The sequence below is a fragment of the Colletotrichum fioriniae genome (genome assembly GCF_027942845.1).
Source record: "Colletotrichum fioriniae strain IMI 355084 chromosome Unknown scaffold_17, whole genome shotgun sequence".
Classification (NCBI taxonomy): domain Eukaryota; kingdom Fungi; phylum Ascomycota; class Sordariomycetes; order Glomerellales; family Glomerellaceae; genus Colletotrichum; species Colletotrichum fioriniae.
This window is the reverse complement of record NW_027076853.1, coordinates 665104-685660: the sequence shown is the minus strand read 5'-3', so window position 1 is coordinate 685660 and position 20557 is coordinate 665104. Positions and strand designations below refer to the sequence as shown.

Genomic DNA, 20557 nt, shown 5'->3' with positions numbered 1-20557 from the left:
AACAATGTCTGTTCACAGTCCTTGACACCGCCTAAACTCCCGTGAAGCCTGGACTACTCAACACAACTAGCTGTCACTGGACCCCTTTGTAAAGCAAAATGCTGTTCAAGCTTCAGAGCAAATGCTGTCTGTACAAGGTACGGAGCACGGTAGGTACTCCGTACTGTGCCTCGCCATGAGGTGCTGTAGAAGTACGAATACCTTCCCCATCCTTCCGTCCGCTTTCCACCCCTCCCCGTGCGATGGCGACATGCAGCAGCCAATTGCCAGCTCCGTCACCTCGCATTCAGAACGAGACCGTCGCTTTTCTATTTTGCGTTGCTGCCGTCAGAACGCTAGTGATCCTCAATTTCAATGACCCTTCGTGAGAGCCGCAAATCGCACTCCGCGCATGGCCGTGGCGCCTCCACCTCAAAATCTCGATCCCAATCAAAACGGTACCTACAGAGTGAGGAACGGATACAGAACCGAACACCCCCGTATCACAAACGCAAATTTACGTATTCTATAATCATCCCGTACGTGTCCGCACTTGAATGCGACACCACAGCGCCGAAGAAAAGAACAGACGAATACGGTCGGACCTCGCATCACAGACAAAACCAGCCCAGGCCAGGTGCCCTAAACTTCCGCCTCGTCCTCGTCTTTACCCGTCTTCCCGTTCTTCCAGCTCTGTCCTCTATTTGTTCCGTGCATGCATCCAGAAGGTCTTGTCAAGATCTCTCCCCCTCTCTGTCCGTACCTATCTCTCGGCCTCCGCGTTTCATCCCGTCTTTTTCGACGAGTATCGGCTGGTCGGATCTTTTTCGAGACCGCCACTCTGGGATGCGATCGTGATGTGATGTGTGGATACGGAGTTGCTTATAGGGCAGCCAAGTATCCCATTTGCCTTTCCACAAATCTATATAGGTTTGAACCTTTCTTGCCTTAGCAGCAGCTTACAGAAGGCCGCGAACATCAGACCACGCGGTTGCCAAGAGGTTGCTCTAGCCACTCTACCATTCAAGGCCACCCAAGGTGCAACATGCCAGATGATAGATCCATCAAATCAGGAATATTGAAATTACCTATCCTGCTGTCTACACCGTTTAGCGTTCGCGCTTGCTGCCGTGTCTTCAGGCACATTCCGGAGTGCAGGGAATATGCCGAGCAAGACAGGAGTTATAAGGCGAGTCCTCTTACATGCATAAGCCCCAGTGTGATGTGAGTATTCCTAGTAGGGGGCTCTATGTATTAAAAAGGAAAGAAGCTTGAAGATCTCGTCCGAGGATTCTGCGACGCCTCTTCCCCGTCACATGACGCTCAAAACGCCACCCTCTACCCCAGACTCATCAGCCACACACAGCTGTGTAAGCAGTGACCGTTCGCATCACGCCCTCCCCACATGATCCCTTCCTGACGACAACGACCCTCCGCCCGGCCCTTCCTTCAACCTTTCCGCAGGCAACCAACACCAAAAAAAAGGTTCATAAGTGCTCGTCATACACCTCCTACCTACGCGATATTTCTTTCGCAAACGTTCTCTCGACGACAAGCTCAAATCCCTTCACCAACGACAGCGACTTGTGGTCAGACCAAGCGTAAACGATGGCCTCCAAGACAAAGTACGCCCCGGCGCCGACCCAGGATCCCGACGAAGCATCAAGCTACGCCCAGGCGCCCCCCGCCTACCAGGCCGAACCCACCGCCGCCTCCGACACCGATCGCCTCTTCGGCGGCGGCGCGCCTCGCAGCAGCCAGGACGACGACCTCCCCGATGACTTCAAGGTAAGCAGGCACAGCTTTCCCCCCAGACACCGGTTTTCAGCTCCCGGCTATCCCGTGGCCCTCTGTACCTACCCATCGTGAACCAGCTATCAACTAACACGTCAATCCTACAGTTCGGCGGCTCAGTAGCAGAAGCCACGACCGATATCAGAAACCAGTTCATCCGCAAGGTCTATGCCATCCTCACCGTCCAACTTATCGCCACCGGCGCCGTCTCTGCCCTCAGCTTCTTCAGCAATGGCTACAAGACCTGGATTCAGGCCCACCCCGGCCTCGTCTTCGCATCCGTACGTTCCCTCCCCACCTTGACGCAGTCTTCAAGATAATGACAAGACTAACCACGAAATACAGCTCTTCGGCTCCATCATCATGATGCTTCTCACCTTCTGGAAACGCAAATCCTACCCGACAAACCTCCTCTTCCTCTCGGGCTTCACCCTAATGGAAGCCTACACAATCTCCGTCATTGTCTCCTTCTACAAGGCCGGTATCGTTCTCAACGCAGTCTTCCTCACGGCAGGCATCTTCATCTTCCTCACCGCCTTCGCGTGCCAGACCAAATACGACTTCACCTCCTGGATCCCCTACCTCGGCGGCGCCCTCTGGGGCCTCGTCCTCTTCGGCTTCATGTATATGTTCTTCCCCTACAGCTCCACCGGCGAGCTCGTCTACGGTGGCATCGCCGCCCTCATCTTCAGCGCCTACATCCTCGTCGATACGCAGCTCATTATGCGCCACCACCACGTCGAGGAGGAGATTGCGGCCGCCATCAGCCTGTACCTCGACATTATCAACCTATTCTTGGCGATTCTGCGCATCCTGAACAGCCAGCAGAACAACTAAAGCTGGTCGTAACACACTCGATACCACGATGTTTTAGTAGTAGCGTAATTTGGAATTCGTAGTCAGGCAGTCTCGGCTCCAGAAAGGTTGCTTTCAGTAGAAAACAAGCAGTTTTCTTTGTCTTTGTTGTCAAGAAGCAAGAATGCCGTATGTTCGTTCTTGTTACACTGTCGGAACTTGAGTAAGAGTGCTGCTTGCATGCTTGTCATTGGCACGCCTCCTTCGTAGTGAAATTGATTTAATATAAATTGGATCACAAATGAATACTGCATCCATCGAATGTCACGCGGGGAACAAGACTTGAATTTGGTGAAGCGGTAAAGTAATGTGATATCTGCATTAGAAGTCGACTAATAGAAAAGGAAAATGAGGGCGTTAGTAAAAAGGGCTACAAAGGCACAGCCGGAAAGATGCGGGCTGGCGGCGTAATAGGGATGATGGAAACAGATTGACGAGTAGCTTGTGGCCCACAGGTCCGCCGTGTCCTCCATGATCCCCTCGGCCTCGACCCAGAAGCCTTTGAACCTCCGCCCCGAGAACGTACACCGCTTCTTCCCACACATCTACCGAGCCGGTAGCCTCTTCCCAGTCGTCGCATTCGTAGTAGACCTTTTTGGGGTTTTTATCTTCGTGTCAAGAGAAACGAACTCGCATAGGGGAATATTGTTCTTTCTCTTTCAACACAGCACGGAAACCAACGCCAGTATAGAAAAAGACCAACGTCGCAGTTTGGGTTAACCATAAGCAGGGGCCAGAATTGTTGAATTAGTTGGCTTCGTGGTCGCCGTTGGCCTCGGCGGGGCCGCCGGCTGCTGCAGACTGTTCCCTCTGCATACGGGCCTCGATCTCGCGAAGTTGGGACTCGCGGGCCAAGAGCTCTTGTCGCTTCTCGTTGATCTCGCGCTGGACCTTGATCTCGATCTCGCGGAGCTTCTCCTCCTCTCGCCGCAGCTGTTCCTCCTTGAGGCGCACAGATTGCGAGGCGAGATCCTCGGGGTTCATGGACGAGTCGCTATAACATGGTCAGCAAGGCATCATCATGGGCAAAATAGGGGTCTGCGAGACGTACACTCCAGCACCACCCTCAACAGACTTGCTGAGCTTCTCGGTACGGTAGTTCTCGTACAGGAAGTCGTGGGTGATCTCCTTCAGGTCAGCCAAGTGGCTGTGAAGAAGCGCAGATCGAATGGCGAGGAAGTCGGAGTGGCGCGGGTTGTCAACCTCGACAACACCCCAAGGGTACTGGCGAGCACGGACGGTGCGACCGCCAATCTCGACAATCTCCTCAGAACCGACAATCGCGAACGGCATCAGACCTCTCAACTCGGCGTTCTCCTCGACAGTGTCCTCGTCGTCTTCCTCGATGTCGTAAGGGAAGTTGTAGACGGGGATGCGGTAGTGCTCAATGTCTTCCATCACAAGCTTCTTCGACTCGGCGAGCTCAGCAGGGGTCAGTGAGTCGGCACGGCCAATAACGGGAATGACGTTGACACGGGGAGCAAGGCGCTTCATGAGCTCGATATCCAACTCGCGAAGACTGTTGACTGAGTTAGTGGCGGTCAACCAAGGCCAAGAAACAGTGGGCTTACCCGTGTCCGGTGGGTGTGATGAAGTAAAGCATGGCGTGTACACGGTTGTCTCTGAAACGAGGGTTACGCTTGATACGAGACTCCTCAGCAAGAATGTCATCGTATTGTCTCTCGAGGTAGCCGACAATCTCGGAGAAGCTGCGACCATATTAGCGACCGCGATACCATCACTGTTGGTTGGCGTGTGGTGCCATACCTGGCCTCATTGTCAATCTGATCACCGAAGCCGGGAGTGTCGACAATGGTCAGGGAGATACGGGTACCCTCCTCGTCCAACTCAAGTTCTATATAGCGGTCAGTTTGCTGATGCGATGATCTTAGGCTTGACACGATAGTCACGCACCGACAGTAATGGGCTTAATCTTAACACCGTCCTCGACAGAGGCGCCGTTAGGGTCGTCCGACTCCTTGTGGCCGAGCACACTCTTTCCGCAGAGGGTGTTGACGAAGGTGGTCCTTCCTGTAAGTTCGAAGGTCAGTCGACGGAAATCGATGGTGTTTGGACGACACGAGGTTGGCCATGTAAGGGGGGGAACGTACCAGTGCCTGATGCTCCGCAGACCATCAAACAGAACTGGATTCCCTTCTTCACGTTCTTCTTTCTGCGCATCATCTTCTGTAGTATAGAGTGTGGTCAGTAAGGTGGTATCTTGAGGGATGCAGACGCATTGGGGCCATGATGGCTTCGTGGAGTCGGGAGAGGAATTGTTGAATGGGGGCCGGATTGGTGTAGCAAGGGGAGACTGAGAGAGGCGGGCAAACATACGACGGTTGTTGAAAGAAAGGCTTAGTCTAGAAGAGGGTCGGTAAGAGAGTCGTTGAGGGATTCAACGACTTGACGAGAAAAGAATGGCGACGATATCGTTTCAAGGGACAGCGAGCGTCGTGTCGTGTCGTAGATGAACGGAGCAAAAGGACTGCTGGATCCCAAATGTCGTTGTTCTGGATTGGGACCTGGGGGTCGGACGGGAGGTGCAGGTGCTAAAGGGGATGGGAGGGTCTTGACCGATGGGTGTTGGAAAATGCAATTTCACACAAAATGTTGCGGCAGGACGACCCCAAGAGCCCCCCCAGCCAATTGATTGCTTCCTCCTGCACGCCCAATTCAGGGGGCAGCAACTCCCCGGCCCACGCTCCTTTCCCCCAAAATTAGCGCTAAGCCCATAAAGGAAAAGCACCAATAGCGGGGTATCCTCGGGCAATTTTGGAAGAGAGAGAGAGGAATCAGGATGACAGGTCACGAGACTGGCACATGGTCAGTGCTGAAGCTTTCCCGCCTGGCTGCAGCAATTGCGGCACGCACGTTGGATGTTGGCGCATTTGCACCGTGTGTCCAAGGGACCAAACATGTTTCGCGTTCCTGTATCCGTACCTACCTTACCTGTGGTGGTACATTACCTAAGGCCAGTTGGCACCCAGCTGGACAGACGTGGCAGGTGCCTCCCATCGATCACACTCCCCTACTATCGTCACCGCTATCCTGATTACTATGTTGGTGAATTACTAAGTTATGGGTAGATCTTTCAGAGATAATATACAAAGAAGGAGCTAGAAGTGAACGCAATACGATTGATGGTCTTACAGGTAGAGGTAAAGGTAAAGGTTGGGATAGTAATAGAAATAGAGACGGACGAAACGTCGAGCGGCAAACTACCTATTTTGTCGCTCATTTCATCCAAAGTTCCCGTCCTCTCGCTGAGGTACGCTGCTTACCTAATGCCGCTAGAGGCACCTTGGTACCACCGTACCCATCTCCCACCTCACCAGTGGACAGTCAGGTTGGTTGATGCGCCACATAAGACGGGACGATACGATACGTACCTTTTCTCAGTTCCAACGTCCCCAGGCTGACTTCACCTGAGTCCCCCGTCTGCTGAGACACTGCCCACGAGGTCCTGTTTATGAGCATCTTTCCTGTTGATTTCCGCGAACCGGTCGCCGTTCTCTCTGAAAAATCGCTGGGGGCTGTTTGTCAACTGCATACACTTGCCAATCTCCCCTGCCAACTTACTTACCTTGCCCCAGCTTCCTGACTCGGCAATCCAGCTGACTTCGACCCGCTCAACTCACTGCCGCTGTTAATAGGCGCTTCAACCCGTTGCCGTCTGCCAACATCATCGTCAATATCGTCAGCGGAGCACCTCTCTTTTCGAGAGATGCACTTGTCAAGGATGATATCGTAACGAAGAACCTCAAGAACAACAGAATATTGGCCTGGTCTTCCAGCCTTGCATCCACAGCGCTCATCCCTTATTACCGAGCCCCTCACCCGTCATCCAGGCCAAACCATCACCTACCCGGCACTGCGACTTATAGGCGCCCTCTTCCACAATGAATACTCGTCCACCTATAGAGACGGCGCCCTCGACAGTCGTACTTTCTGTATCATTCAACAGTGATGCCAGCTGCTTCTCGGTCGGTCTGAACTCAGGAATATGTAGTAAGTTGTTGCGGTAGTCGAGATGTGAACACTTAAGCTATTCATGATCCCTGACATCCGGTACCTAGTCTTCCACACCAAGTCTTGCCTGCTCAAGGCATCCAGAGGTTTGAACTTCCTTCCTTATAACCTTACATAAAGAAAAGCGGCTTACTATATTATAGACTTCAATGCCGGCATCGGTCTGGTCGAGATGATGGGGACGACGAACTACCTGGCGCTCGTCGGTGGTGGTAGGCAACCCAAATTCAGTAGCACCAAGGTATGTATCGAATGATGCGGCACTCATTAGGAGTTCAAACTCACCCACTGCGCAGACCATTATCTGGGACGACATGAAGGGTAGAGTCGCCATAGAGATCGCCTCTCTTACACCAGTGCGGGGCGTCCGGATCGGTCGAAACCGTATCGTCGTAGCGCTCCAGAATAGCGTACGCGTTTACTCGTTTGCGAAGCCTCCCGACTTGCTGTCTGTGTACGAGACCACCAACAACCCTCTTGGACTTGTTGCCATGTCAGACAAGACTATTGCATTCCCGGGTAGAACCGTCGGGCAGATCCAGCTCGTCGACATTGGAACCGGCAACGTCAGCATCATCCCCGCTCACTCATCTGCCCTCCGGGCCATACAAGTAAGCCCAGACGGCGAGCTTCTGGCCACGGCAAGCGAGATGGGAACTTTGATCAGGGTCTTCGCCACAAGTAATTGTGCCAGGCTCGCTGAGTTGCGGCGGGGCGTCGATCCTGCCACAATCTTCTCTCTCGGCTTCAGCCCCGAGGGCACAAAGCTAGCTTGCACATCAGACAAGTCGACACTGCACGTGTTCGACGTCCCGCACCCCAAAAAGCCCATGACAGCACCGACCAGCCCTTCGGCATCGCAGATGGCGGGATCCGGTATTCTCGCGGGCAGACCGGCCGACGATGGCAAGGGTCGCTGGGGTTTCCTAGGCAAGATCCCCTTGATGCCGCGGATGTTCTCCGACGTATATTCCTTCGCGTCTGCGCCATTTGAAGCAGGCGACGACCCCCTCATCGGCGGCCTGCCCATGTCAGAACAGACGACACTGGGAACGACGAGACCGCAGAAAGGCGTGATAGGATGGATCACGGAGGACAGTCTGGTGGTGATTGGCGCCGGACATGATGCCAGATGGGAGAAGTTTGTGATATCCAAGGGAGAGGACGGGCGCCGGTATGTCGTGCGAGAAGGCTGGAAGCGATACTTGGGTAGCGCTTCATGACGAGTGGTTTCTCAGGCTGGCTCATAGAAGCCATGCTGCTATTTGGTTCACGGCACAGTGTATATTACATACGGCGTTGGCATCGGACAAGCAAGGCATTCAGGGGTATCAGCGATAGCATCGCTTAGTTTGTTATTAAGTAAGTCTTTATGGCATCTTCGAGACTAGGGCGACTTGCTCCGAGTCCTATTCCGCCTTGTATGCCGCCGCTCATCATCACGATCTTTATGCGTTTTATGCTGGCGTTCTTCCGAGCCATTGCGGTCGCGATGCCGGCGCTCTCTCCTCTCGCTGTCTTCGCCTCGATCACGGTCCCGGTCTGGATCGCGTCTGTCTCTTGATCGGTCCCTCTCTCTCCTACTCTCATCATCCCTTTTCGATCCCCTGTTCCGATCCTCGCCTCGATGTCCATGGCGGCGCGAACTCCTCTCGTCGTCTCTGCGATTTCTGTCATCGGGCGTCTCATCACGGCGAGACCTCCGGCTACGGTGCCTATCCTCGTCGCGATTCGCATCCCTCATCTCCTCATCGCTGTCGTGCCTGCGCGACCTGTGTGACCGATGACGGTGCTTGTGCTTCTTCCTCTTCTCAGACTTATCATCCCGCCGCCGCAGCGCCTCCTTGATCTCCTCCTTCTTCTCCTCGATCAAGAAAGCCTTCATGGGGTCGTCCTCGTCATGGTCCCGAATCAGTAGCGCAAGCTCTCTCTCTTCGGGCAACATCGGCCGTTGCTCCTCCTCTTCGTCCTCGTCTGAACCCTCGTCCGTCTTGTCGCCTCCTTCCTGCTTCACGACCGTCGCCCAATCCACCTTGCCCTCGTCCGGGTCCTCGTCGTCGCGGAACTTGTAGCGCGCGTGGTCTACGCTGATCATGCGGCTGCCGCTGATCGTCGCGCCGCCGAGGTTGTCAACGGCTAGGTCGGTGCTGCGCTGGTCCTCGTACTTGAGCCAACCGAAGCCTTTTGATTTGCCCGTCTCCTTGTCGCGGGCGAGCTTAAGCCAAACGGGCTCGCCGAATTGAGAGAAGATGGTAATCACATCGCCTTCGGACATTTCGTAGGGAAGCCCGCCAAAGTAGATATACGCCGTGTCGCGGTAGTCGACGTGCCAGGAGCCTTCGGGGGAGCTGTCGGGTTGTCAGCGCATGGTTCTCAACCTGCATGGGAGACGCCCTGGTATGACTTACATTCCATGTTCAATCTCTTTCTTGTTGAGCTCCTGAATGGCGCGAATTTTGTTCATGGTTGCGACGGGGAACTCGAGATCCTCCGAAGCTTTGGACAATCGTCAATTTCGTGTTAGACGTTTGGGAGTGTACTAAAGCTTCAAATCTTCAAGGCTGAAAGAAGCGGCGTCCCAAGCTTTCTTGGAGCTTCTCGGCCCCAAAAGAGAAAACCGCCGACTTTCCTTAGGTGGTCGCGTAGCACTGTCAGTGCGTCATCTCCCCCAATATGCGCCCCAGCCCCCGAGACAACCCCTAAAATGACACTTCGCTAGCTGCCCGCGTGCTGCAATGTCACTGCCTGCACTTTAGCTCCCGTCGGGAAAACAGCCGGTCCGGAGCTCCAATCCCCCGACACTTTGGGGAAGGGGCATGAGAAAGCGCTGGCGAGGTGCCAATAGAATTGTGGAAGATGCGGCCATCCATTCAAGTTTAGAACTCCAGCTTCTAGGAACGCCATCATTGTTCCGGTCGGAGGAGTCTAATTTTCCTGTATTTTCTAGACTAGCCGTCGTTCCTAAACTCCATAATTCGGCAAACTTGTCGGCCTACCTTCACCGCGACTCGAACGCGTCTATTTGCATATGCATAAAGCTGTCGACTGTCAACCCACCGACTCAAGTTCCTGGACCAAGACAACACGTCCACAGACCCACGATTTCTACCCACCCCCCCTCATGCGTCCTCCTCAGCGACAAACACAATAATGACGGCAAGCGCAAATCGGGTGTCGACGTACACATCGGCTTCCGCGGGGTCAGACGGCCGCAATGGAGAGAAGAAGGACCTCTGGAGCTCCATGCTCGACAACGTAGCCAGCAGCAAACGGCTACCGGAGAAGAACATGATCGTGCTGGGAGGCTCACCAGAGTCGCAAAAGGAGTTTGTCGAGTCCCTGTCGCACAGCAGTGAGAAGCGTAGCCTGGATCGCAATAGCTCAAAGACGCCCCCAATTGCAAACAGCTTCGCTCTTGGGTATACTTACTACGACGTCCTGGATGCCGACCAAGAAGGTTCGTTGACAGCTCGACTTGCCTCCCTCTGCCGATGCTAACTCGGTCTCTAGACATACTTGCACGGATTTCTCTCTACATGCTTTCGAACCCCTCAGAATCATTCCCGAAACTTATTCAACCCCTCATTACGCCCGAGACGATACCGAATACCCTAATGGTCGTGCTCCTTGACTGGTCTACACCACACTTGTGGATGCGCCAACTGAGAGAATGGATCTTATTCATGCGTAGTATCCTCGAGAGCTCGAGCCACGAGTGTCAGGCGACGATGGAGGAGGTAATGGTCGCATGGCGGGATAGGGGCAGGGGAGGCGGTTCGACAAACCTCGACGGCACGGGGGCGACCACCAGCGAAGGCGATGTCGCACTGCCTCTTGGGCCAGGCGAATGGGAAGAGGGCATAGGCCTACCGCTCTGCGTGGTCTGCCAGAATGTGAGATCAAGTGCCATGCCGAAAGGTTGATCATGTGCGTGCTAACGAACTCGCAGGCGGAGAAGATGGAGGGTCTGGAGAAGACGCAAGGGTGGAAGGAGGGTGACTTCGACCAGGTTCTGCAGTATCTCAGGACAGTGCTGTTGAGGCGTAAGTTCGCGCTCTCCCCGAGGCCGAAGGCTATATTAACATTTTTGTCCTAGACGGCGCCTCGCTCATTTATACCACACCAAACGCCCCTTCGTCATTACCGAGTCTGGTGCACTCGAGCCTGGGCATCACCTCCTTACTAAAACGACAACCATTGAAGCACAACACGATTGACAGAGACAAGATTCTGGTGCCGCCAAACTGGGACTCTTGGGGCAAGATCCGCGTGCTGAGGGATGGATTCGACGTTGAGGCCACCAGCCAGGGCTGGTCGCATGACCTGCAGTCCACTTTCCCCTCACCCGCGATGACGACGGAAGGGCTGAGCATTTTGGCCAAGGCGAAGGCAGACGGGGACTACAACGGCGAGGTTTCATCCTCGGCAGTGGCGCCGTTCGAAGACTGGATCCGCGATCTCAGCCAAGCCGGCAGTGCAATCTCATTCGCAGGTCGAGACGGCGACCCCTCGCAGCTGGAGATGTCATCGACCGATACGCAAGAGTTCCTCGGTTCCAGTCTACAGATTCTGGAAACGCACCGCAGCCGAAGTAACGACGACAAGAAGGCTGACGCCTCAAAGTCGAGGACTGGACAGCGGGCCGATGAGTCGGATTCCAGTGCGCTGCGGCAGGGAGCCGACGACGGCAAGGTCAGCCAGCATATTGGGCCTGTGCAGTTTAACATGGGAGGCATCCAGGTGGATGCCGACGACATGGTGCAGCGGCTTAAGGTAAGTCGTCAAGACGATCTCGATATGGGAGCGGATTTGACTAACACGGACTGCAGGACCGTCAGGCATACAGTGCTACACAGGATCCCACCACGCCACCGGCTGACAATGCGGAGGAGAATCCTGATGAGATGGACAACGACAAGCTCCAGGCTTTCTTTAGCGGTTTGATGAACCGTAAACAACCTACCAATGGCAGCCCTCGTGGCGGCTCGTGAGTGTGTTGATGTCGAGCGATATTGGGTGGCGACGGACATGCCCGTCTTCGAATACATATGCTCCTTACGGGCCCGAAGTCGATTTCAAACTTGGCCAAGCGGTTCACTTATACCCAATAGGTCTTCTTTTCAGTGGGGACAGTTGATGAATTTAAAAAGAGAGAGTTGACCATGTCTGATGGACATTGGCCACGAAAGAAAGCAGCGAAAGAGAGTGTGTATCTTGCCCCCGGTTGGTGTATGTGGTGAGGAGGGGCAAGGTTGCGCAGACAAGACGAGACAGTGGCGGCGGTTAGGCGAGATTTAGTCAGGTCAGCAATCAGTCAGTCAGTCGCTGTAGAATAGATACCCCGATTATGACAATGCTATGCGTTTGGTGCTTGTGTTAATGAGTGTAGGTCGAAGACCATTGTGACATAGAGTTGAATGATTCCAAAGCTAGACACCCGGAGACGAGGCTTATTCAACGACCTCTCTTAGATACAAGAAACGTTCATTTATATGACTTCCTCGGGTAAGCTAATAATAGGGGCGCTATAACCTGCTTGTCAAGAGAAGGTATTCAAGTCAACTTGAACCGCCAACTGAATACTCTGTCAAATCAAACACAGAGCTCTTAGTTTGCATAAGCTCGATGATGGTCTGTTCATTGGTGACCTCGATATGAGAATATATTGCAAGTTGATCGGTTATAATACACGTACACCATCTAGATGCAGAACGGCAAGATGTTGATTTTCCCATGAGCCAGTAACATGAGCAAATTCCAAACCACACTGTCTCCCCTCTCTCTCTCTATCTTTCTCCCACCTATTTCTCGCACCATCCCGTAGGCTGACCAAGAGCCTTGCACTTGGCAACGAACAAAGGCTCGTTGATATCAATCATGATCTGGCACTTGGTAGGGTACGGTCCGCCTACACGCAAACAGGCCACGATCAGTATCCTCAAGTTTGAATCATGTGTAATTCCCAAGCAAATTGAGGAAAGACTGAGGGATGGTATCTTTTTTTGTACGTACCAACGGTGCCGTAATCGGGACAGGCGTTCTTGGTGGAAGTCGGGTCGCTGACGAGCGCGGAGCCGGTGTCTCTGCCGCAGTAGCAGTTCTTAATGTCATCTAGGCGCTTGGTGACGGTGCTGTCGGTGGGTGCGCCGTTGACGATTACGGCGATGCCCCTGAGTTAGCTTTTGTTAGTGATTTCTCTCGCATGACGAGGAAAGGTTGACAATGGGAGGACGAACATGAGGGCGATGATGGCGTTGAAGGAGAACATGTTAAGTAGGATGGTTTTTTCAGGAGAGCTTGAGGTTCTGTTCGAGGTTTTCGTGACTAGTGAAACAGGTTCCGAAGTTTGGTAGGGGCTAAGTGATGTTTTTATATCACTGGAAAGAGGGCCAGGACGTGATCTCCCCCGTCTGTTGAATTCCTACAGAACATCTTCAATAACCGACATCAAACCTCATGACGATGCCCTTGTTCCCATTCTCATAACCATATTACCTCCGATCCAAACGGGCGCATCTCATCGCCCATCATCGGCTTGCCCGATACGTATATTAGAGATGCATCTCGGTTGAGAATACATGCCACCGCTGTATTGCTACGCGGTATACTCTCATTGTTGCGAGTCAAGATCACGAAAATTTCCATTGAGAGAATTCTTGCATCCTAGGACGGGGCTCCGCTTACTTCGAATCTCCTGAACTTTGAACTAAATGAAAAATTGTCGATCCTATCATCCTACGGCTCGCTTTTTGACATGTCACAAGGATGATCCACAAAGTTGGGGAGCGGGAAGAGTCATGTCAGCCAAGCCAATTCGGCTCGATCCGATCAGGTATTGTTCGCAACTGTAATATCATAGCAGTCTTGATAAGGGTTTGGAAAAACGCATGCTCTACGTTGACACCTGCTTATAGCGAGCTAGTTAGAATTTTGAAGCACAGGGAGCTTATAGCTCGCATGTTGTTCGATCAACTTTTACATTTGCATTACACCCGATGTCTGTATACTGGCAGGACCGAGCGCCGTTTTGAGTTTATACGATAGTACGTACACTCGTCAGCCGAAACTCAAGCTACTCAACTTCATATTCGGCTGACATCTGACAACTTTGATTCTTAGTCGACAAGCCAATGAACGAATTTAGAGCGGTGGAAGACATACGATGCGAACTCTAGGAAAGCCGAATAATCCAACGACAAGGTTTGGAAATCAGCGAGATGCAGTCCTATGGCGCTTCTCGGACTTGGTAAATAGACTATAAGGGTATTGATAAAGTCAATACGAATTTCAGGATTCGACGGCAGCTTATATAAGTGGCTTCACTGTCTGCGTCCCGCGGAAGACCTACGGCAATGTTGAAAAGTAACGAGATTTCCTCCTCAATGACTTCTTCTGCAATTTATATACTAATCATAGAATTGGCCCGAGATTCTACTTCTTTTAAGTTTCTAGGTCCTGAAGGCACCCAGATCGAGGCGAGGAATATTTCGCAACCACCACGTGAAAGACTGCCCTCATCCGAAACTTATAGAGCAAATGTCCAAGATCAATGAAGACAACAATAATCAATTCGAAGTCGCTGCCGAGGTACGATGAAGTGATTTGGAGTTGGTAATCATGGCCAAACTACATCTTGGGTTGATCAGACATCGAGCCAGTCAGTGAGCTCTATCAATACAGAAGGTTATAGATACACAACACCCAACCTTATTGATAAAATAACGTTGCTGCAGGATATCTTCAATGTTGTTGTTGTAAAGATCTTGAATTATTCCGGGTTGTCGTCAAGCCACCTGAGCAAGTGTCGTCAAGATATCCCACCGGCTTGGCCCATCGTGTACTCCATCTTTACGTCTCATTATATAATCGCCGAGCTTAATTATACTGTAGCTGTGGATTTCAGTAGGAGAATAGTTCACTGAGGGATAGATAAAATGAGTGGTTACACACGTGTTCTGCATTCTTCTTACATCTTGGATCATGGGAAAAGTGAGTCTCGTGATCTTGCAGGCAAGTAAACGGATATGAGGTTTGCACATCAGAGCCAGTCACCAGCTGCCGCTTCTTTATCTTAGGCTATGACTTAGTCTCGCTTCTCAGTATGCGCCCCAGCCTCCGCAGCAGGAACATCCGGCCCGGGTCCCTGAAGATGCGTCAAGGCAGCCTCCTGCACCGCCTGCCCGCCTTCCTTGCTATCACCGTTCACCCCGCTGACCCCGCTGACCCCGTTCGTCTCCTGTCCTCCGCAACACAGAACAATAACACTCGTCTTGTTCTTGTTGGTGGGCATATCGAGCGCCGGGTTCGAGGTGAAGAAGTCTGCTGGCCGGATGGTAAGGTGGTGGATTTCGACGGGCCTGTTGGTGAACGTGTAAGTCAGGTGATAATCTTGTACAGAATCATGGGTAGAAAAGAGTGATGAAAGTCAAACCAGGGGTATCATCACGGGAAAAAAAAACTCACATCACAGGCCAATCCTCCACCCTCGGATTATGCGTCAACCCAAACACACTCCAGACGACAGGACTACTCTTCCTGCCCTCACCAACACTGTCACTCCCACCATCCACATTCGCCTCACGCTCATCCCCAAACCAATCCCCCCGCTGAACCATATCCCATACCCCGCCAACCTCCTCCCGACTCTGGTTCGTATACTCCCCAGCCGCCCACAGCTCGTCGTCACGGTGTCCCGTAACCCAGACATGATGCCTCGCATACTTGGCCCGTTTCGACACCTGGCTCGTCTCGTCCGCCAGCAGCAACTGCGACGCAGACGGCGTAAGCTTGAACCCGACGTTCCTACCAGACATGGCATTCTTCTTCGTCCGATTCTCAAACTTGATCACCCTATTCAGTTTCGGCTCCGCATCAATCCAACTTGCCCTCTCAACAACCTGCTTCCGAATCTCATAATAGTTCCCGTAAGGATTCGTCTCCTTGTTCAACGGCACAGGCACGCTTTCCTCCACCATGACACGCGTATCCCCCTCGGCATACGAGTCCACCGCGGGATCGATCCGCACAGCAAAGATATGCTGATGATTCTGCGCCAGCACACCCGGCGCGACGACAGCGCCGTACGCAGACTCTTTCTTGCCCTCGTCCACCGCAACGACAGACATGATCCCCGTCGCCCGCGTCTCGAGCGTAATCCCGCCCGCTGTGTCGAGCTTGTACGCAAACACGTACTCGTAGTTGGCCAGCGTGACGACGCACTGCACAACGAGCTCCCGCAGCCTCGTGACCACGGCCCGGTTCGTGCGGAAGTTGGTGTGCTTCCACCCGATCCCGTTGTCCTGCTCGTGGAGACAGACCACGGACCTCGCTACCGTTGGGTTTCCCTCCGTATCGGCCATCAGGGCGTCAAAGTAGTGAATTGCGCCGAGACAGTCACAGCCGAGCTCGAGGTTATTCGCCACGCGGCCGAAGCCTCCGTCGCCGAGGTCAAATGCCTGCTTACGCTGATAGGGTGGACGAGGGTCGCCGTAGGGCACCGTCAACTCGCTGTAGCTTAGACGATACAATACGGGGCGGTTATCGTAGCAGAGATCGTGCAGAACGGCGCCCTCGCGGGGGGTGAAGCCGAGACGGAATCGCCACTTTTGCCACTCGACGAGGTTATCCGGCTGGATGGCAAAGGAGGCGCCCTCGGGCTGGGTGATGTTGATGGGCTTCAGGTCCTCGCGCTGCGGGACCTCGAGCAGCTCTGGGATGTACTCGGAGGAGACGTTGCTGGCGAAGAGGGACTTTGGTTCCGCGGCGCGCGGGTGCGGAGCAAGGCCGTCGCCTACGGCGCCGGTGGCGAGGCGGTCGACGCGGATGATCTCACGGGTGGCTATGTCCATGACGGGGATGATGGGAATCGGGTAGCTGTAGTGGTTCGAGTCGATGTTGTTCTTGGAGGCGTCTCGCGCGAAGACGAGGCCTTGCATCAGGCGGGCAATGTCCTCTTCGTCGGCGTCTGGACCGCCGTAGGGCCAGGGGTCGATTGTGACGGTGAAGTTCTCCGGGAGAGAGAACTCGGCCATGGCGTCTTTGAACATTTGAGATGCCACGCAAGCGTCTTGGAAGATTCCAAACTCATCGCTGTAAGATATGTTAACCGGGTGATTCTCAGTATGATAGTAGGTGTGATTTACGGGGTATAGCTGGTTTGGTATTGCGGCGCGGCCACGGTTCTATCAAGCTCACGGCCAGTCTTGAGGTCTACCACAGATTGGGTATACTCGGGCCTCTTGCTGCTCCCGATAACATCGTATTGAACCTTTGCCCGGCGCGGTGGCCGAGGTGTCTCATCTGTGAGTTTTCCCGCATGCTCTGCCTGAAGATACGGAATGAGCTCCGCCTTCTTAGGCTCCTGCAGGAAGATACATCTGAAGAAGAGCGAAACATCTTGGTCAAAGAGCTTGGCAACAACATCTCTTGCCGCTCTGAACTCGTCTCCAGACAATGCTGTCAAAGGGTGAGGAACCATGGTGCGTGAGATCCAACTTGTCTACTCGAGGTATCCAGAATGATAGCTATAGTGAGGTGAGAAGCTTTGAAAGAATGCACTTTTTTATATATCAGTGGCTGAGGTCGGGCTTATCTAGACTTTCAACGGGCGGCTAAGACGCAGTGCGGGGATCTTGCAGTAGTCTGATGATAGGAACCATTCATCCAACAGTGCAGACGGCCCATTGACTAATAGCTGAACAGATGACCGCGAACGCGCAGCTCGGTCGCTTGGTCACAAACTCGGAAACGAGTGCAGGTATCCCGATGACCGTCAATGTACTTGACGTGGCCAGCGATTCATCCAGTAACATACTCAGCGTTGCGATGGCGGGGTAGAGGCCGTCTTGTTGGCCTGGCTGGATGGTGGGATGGCGGGGTACCAAGCATCCGACTATCCAATGGACGGCTCATCACCCGTCGTTTTCTCTAACGATTTGGAGATCTCGTCTGCTCTTCGGGTGGCCCAATGCCACATGTGGCAAGTCCATGCGGTGCAGACTCCCCATTGGTCGTGACCATTATCAAAGTCTTGATCTTTACCTCCAAACCGGGAAGATGAGCTGACTGGCTTGACAGACACCAGTTGCTTATTGGGTGGAAGCTTGGACCGAACCCATTATTGCTGTGCAACATGGTGGTTCACCAAATGATGCGTACGGATATGTTGTCCTGGGCCATGGAACTCGGGCCTGGAGATGATAATTCTTGTGCCAGGCTTACTGTGCCAGGCTGAGATTCCGTGGTAAGCTGGGCCGTGCAAAAAGACATCATATGGTATTCCCCAGGTTTGTGCTGTGTAAGGTTAAGATTACACTACTTCCTGCAACGTCCGATACAATTGATCTCGGACGCTCAATAAGCAATATGATAATACCTACTGACTGCCAGGAGGCTACAAAAAGCACGCCTGGCGCAGTCGGGCTTACGGAAGGTAGAAGTTATCGGTCTAGTATCACGGACTGCTGTCTCTCTGTGAACGACGCTAGCACGACGAGATACGGGTATCGGTGACTCTGTAACACCTCCAACATGGCCGTTTGATCAAATTTGAGGACTTGTGTTAGTGCCACCTCGGTACTTGAGACCCACGAAAATCGCACAACGGCTCACGGGCGATATAACGACCAGAGACAGGTCCACTACACTACAAAATATAAGTAGACAGACGGAAGTCACTGGCTGAGCAAGGATGGAGATCCGCATACTCCTGACAAGAAGCCGGGTCGGCTGGGATCTCTGGAGAGACAAGGCCGGCCAGGACGGCAAAGACAATATGGATGATAACATATTGCCCTCTCACGAGTTTCGCCTTCAGTATGTTTGTTTGAGGAGAAATGCCATGAAATCCGGTGTAGCTCTGTGAATGGCTATACCACCTCAATAGAGGCGGCCGAGGCATTGACAGTCGTGTTGGCGGGCTGCTGACCAGTGACGAAATGACAATCAACAACGGAACCGTGCATCATCGTCCGGAGTGCGGCAAACAAACTTGGGATCGCGGCAGGTCATCATAGGCACTGGCCAGCCCCCCCTGAATGAGCTCAGATTCTGATCAACCGTCGTTCGCCTCGGTATGACTCGATCCACAAAGGCAACCGCACGGCCGGGAACACCGGGGGTCTGTTGCAAATGCTGAGGCTATTAGGAGTAAGGTAGTGGGGGGTTTGGACTCCTGGTCGAAGAATAAGGAACCAAACAGTTTGATGGCTGAGCGGGATGTGACGGTACAGTAGGTTTTCCTCGCTTGGAAAGACTCGGATTGGTGATTTGTCTGTCGTGGTGGAGAGCTTCGAAAGTTGAAGGCGACTACGGAGATGCGGCCGAGACCAAGCCGTGCGTGTTCTGGAGAAGCCATGGGAATCGGGTCATGGCTATCCGCAGTAAGCCGAGGCCGAATGATGAGCCGTCCGTTGTACTTCCGGAGACGTGCCATGAGGAGTCTTGCGTGGCCAGCATGACACCAAGCTGTCGAGACTCTTGGAACCCATGGGATTTCTTGAGGGGGCCCTGAAGTTTGTCTAGAACTCTCGACTTTGGCACATCAGACGAGGTGGAGGGAAGCTCAGCCCCAAACGTGGGCGAGCAGGGCTGATGCTGCCATAGAGGCTAGCAGTTGGCTTTTACCGGGCTTCTTGCCGGACCGCTTTATTGCTGGGTTTTGCTGTGAAAGCTTTTATGTCCTTGTGCGGTGTCTTGTAAGGAAGCGTCTCATGTCTTCAGACTTGGCGAAACGGAGACGGAGGTTCGGATAGAGGTTGACGTGGACGCTTATGCTTGTTTCTTGATACTATGTGGTGAGGCATGTTGGCTGCAACATCTAGGTACATAGAGTCCGATATGATGTGGCTGCATCGTGATAATGTATGAGGCAAAGTCCCGCCAACGTTCGTGAATATAGACCGACGAACGCTTGGGTTGGTTCATATGTGACCGGAAAAAATATCCTTTGTGCGGCTCTGTGGGATGAGCATCGGCGGCAGTTGGGAGAAAGTGCGGCGGGCGGAGGACCCTGAACCAACATTTGATCACAATGGTCATCGGCTCCTGCTTTCCTTGGATGTTTCCACGTGCTCCGTACCTTCTTGAAAGGCGATTCTTGGTAAGAGAAGGTACGGTGCGGTGGCCGACAATAGCGAGACTTCATTTGATGATGATAATCCGATAACACGCCTTCCTACCTAAGGTACGCAGTGAAGTTTCTGTCCGTATCTACCTTACCTCATAGGTAGACAGACTAAATGTACGTACATAGTAGTCGAGGTTGCGTGTATTGGGTTGGGAAGGAGACGCTCCCTCGCGTTCCTGCCTGCCCGTCGTCCTATCAGAGACTGCGACTGACCTGCAGAAGTATGCCTATTTTGGGAAGAGACCCATCCAGGGTGCTCCCTTCTGAAACGCGCCAATTTATCTGATGTCGTGATGGGCCGGGGATCTTCATGATGCTCGCTCTTTCCACTCTTCCGTACCAACTTTTCTGATTTTCATCTTCTAGACCGTTGATGGACATTCTTAAATTTTCTTTCTATGATCTGTGCCCGCTATTTCTCCATGTTGGTGGATGCTGTTAATATGGATGCGCCGATGAAGATGGACAGATATCCACCAAGCCAATTACCAAAAGCTTGCTGCGTCCCTGGTCTTTATCTCGAAGCGAAATCGAGATACATGCGTGTTTCGGTACGTACTGCTTGACTGACAGTGACAACACGTGGAAGATGCCAGCAGTGCTCTGTACACTAGGTACCCAGGCGTGCCAGGTTGCATTCCTCAGGCGCAACTCCCCTAGTCATGCAGACTCCCTCCCTTTTTCCAGACTTGGCATCTGCATTGCGTGGGCAAGCGGGCTGTGGAAGAGAGAAGATGAACACCGCAGAGGCCAACGGATTCCGCGCGTCGA

General features: G+C 53.1%; 7 protein-coding genes across 7 annotated transcripts; 3 read left to right on the top strand and 4 right to left on the bottom strand.

The window, feature by feature from the left end:
- Nucleotides 1–1587: 1587 nt before the first annotated feature.
- N0V96_011389 (uncharacterized protein) lies at nucleotides 1588–2610 on the top strand (the record flags this gene model as incomplete). The annotated part of the gene is made up of 3 exons (XM_053192198.2): nucleotides 1588–1767; nucleotides 1881–2054; nucleotides 2119–2610. 3 exons carry the CDS (start codon nucleotides 1588–1590, stop codon nucleotides 2608–2610), a joined length of 846 nt encoding a protein of 281 aa, XP_053050362.1.
- Nucleotides 2611–3375: 765 nt separating this feature from the next.
- On the bottom strand, nucleotides 3376–4812 carry CDC11 (Cell division control protein 11; the record flags this gene model as incomplete). Its single annotated transcript, XM_053192199.1, has 6 exons — nucleotides 3376–3622; nucleotides 3680–4147; nucleotides 4200–4337; nucleotides 4396–4483; nucleotides 4543–4659; nucleotides 4740–4812. 6 exons carry the CDS (start codon nucleotides 4810–4812, stop codon nucleotides 3376–3378), a joined length of 1131 nt encoding a protein of 376 aa, XP_053050363.1.
- Nucleotides 4813–6530: 1718 nt separating this feature from the next.
- HSV2 (Phosphatidylinositol 3,5-bisphosphate-binding protein) lies at nucleotides 6531–7883 on the top strand (the record flags this gene model as incomplete). Its single annotated transcript, XM_053192200.2, has 4 exons — nucleotides 6531–6639; nucleotides 6708–6746; nucleotides 6804–6901; nucleotides 6957–7883. The coding sequence occupies 4 exons, from the start codon at nucleotides 6531–6533 to the stop codon at nucleotides 7881–7883; spliced, it is 1173 nt and encodes a 390-aa protein (XP_053050364.2).
- Nucleotides 7884–8047: 164 nt separating this feature from the next.
- Nucleotides 8048–9124, bottom strand: cwf29 (RNA-binding protein Cwf29; the record flags this gene model as incomplete). The annotated part of the gene is made up of 2 exons (XM_053192201.2): nucleotides 8048–9008; nucleotides 9069–9124. The coding sequence occupies 2 exons, from the start codon at nucleotides 9122–9124 to the stop codon at nucleotides 8048–8050; spliced, it is 1017 nt and encodes a 338-aa protein (XP_053050365.2).
- Nucleotides 9125–9810: 686 nt separating this feature from the next.
- Nucleotides 9811–11651, top strand: N0V96_011385 (uncharacterized protein; the record flags this gene model as incomplete). Its single annotated transcript, XM_053192202.2, has 5 exons — nucleotides 9811–10117; nucleotides 10171–10553; nucleotides 10610–10703; nucleotides 10757–11433; nucleotides 11490–11651. 5 exons carry the CDS (start codon nucleotides 9811–9813, stop codon nucleotides 11649–11651), a joined length of 1623 nt encoding a protein of 540 aa, XP_053050366.1.
- Nucleotides 11652–12461: 810 nt separating this feature from the next.
- On the bottom strand, nucleotides 12462–12928 carry N0V96_011384 (uncharacterized protein; the record flags this gene model as incomplete). Its single annotated transcript, XM_053192203.2, has 3 exons — nucleotides 12462–12568; nucleotides 12673–12830; nucleotides 12897–12928. The coding sequence occupies 3 exons, from the start codon at nucleotides 12926–12928 to the stop codon at nucleotides 12462–12464; spliced, it is 297 nt and encodes a 98-aa protein (XP_053050367.1).
- A 1815-nt stretch (nucleotides 12929–14743) lies between these two features.
- On the bottom strand, nucleotides 14744–17137 carry N0V96_011383 (uncharacterized protein; the record flags this gene model as incomplete). The annotated part of the gene is made up of 3 exons (XM_053192204.2): nucleotides 14744–15017; nucleotides 15124–16749; nucleotides 16803–17137. 3 exons carry the CDS (start codon nucleotides 17135–17137, stop codon nucleotides 14744–14746), a joined length of 2235 nt encoding a protein of 744 aa, XP_053050368.2.
- Between the last annotated feature and the right edge of the window lie 3420 nt (nucleotides 17138–20557).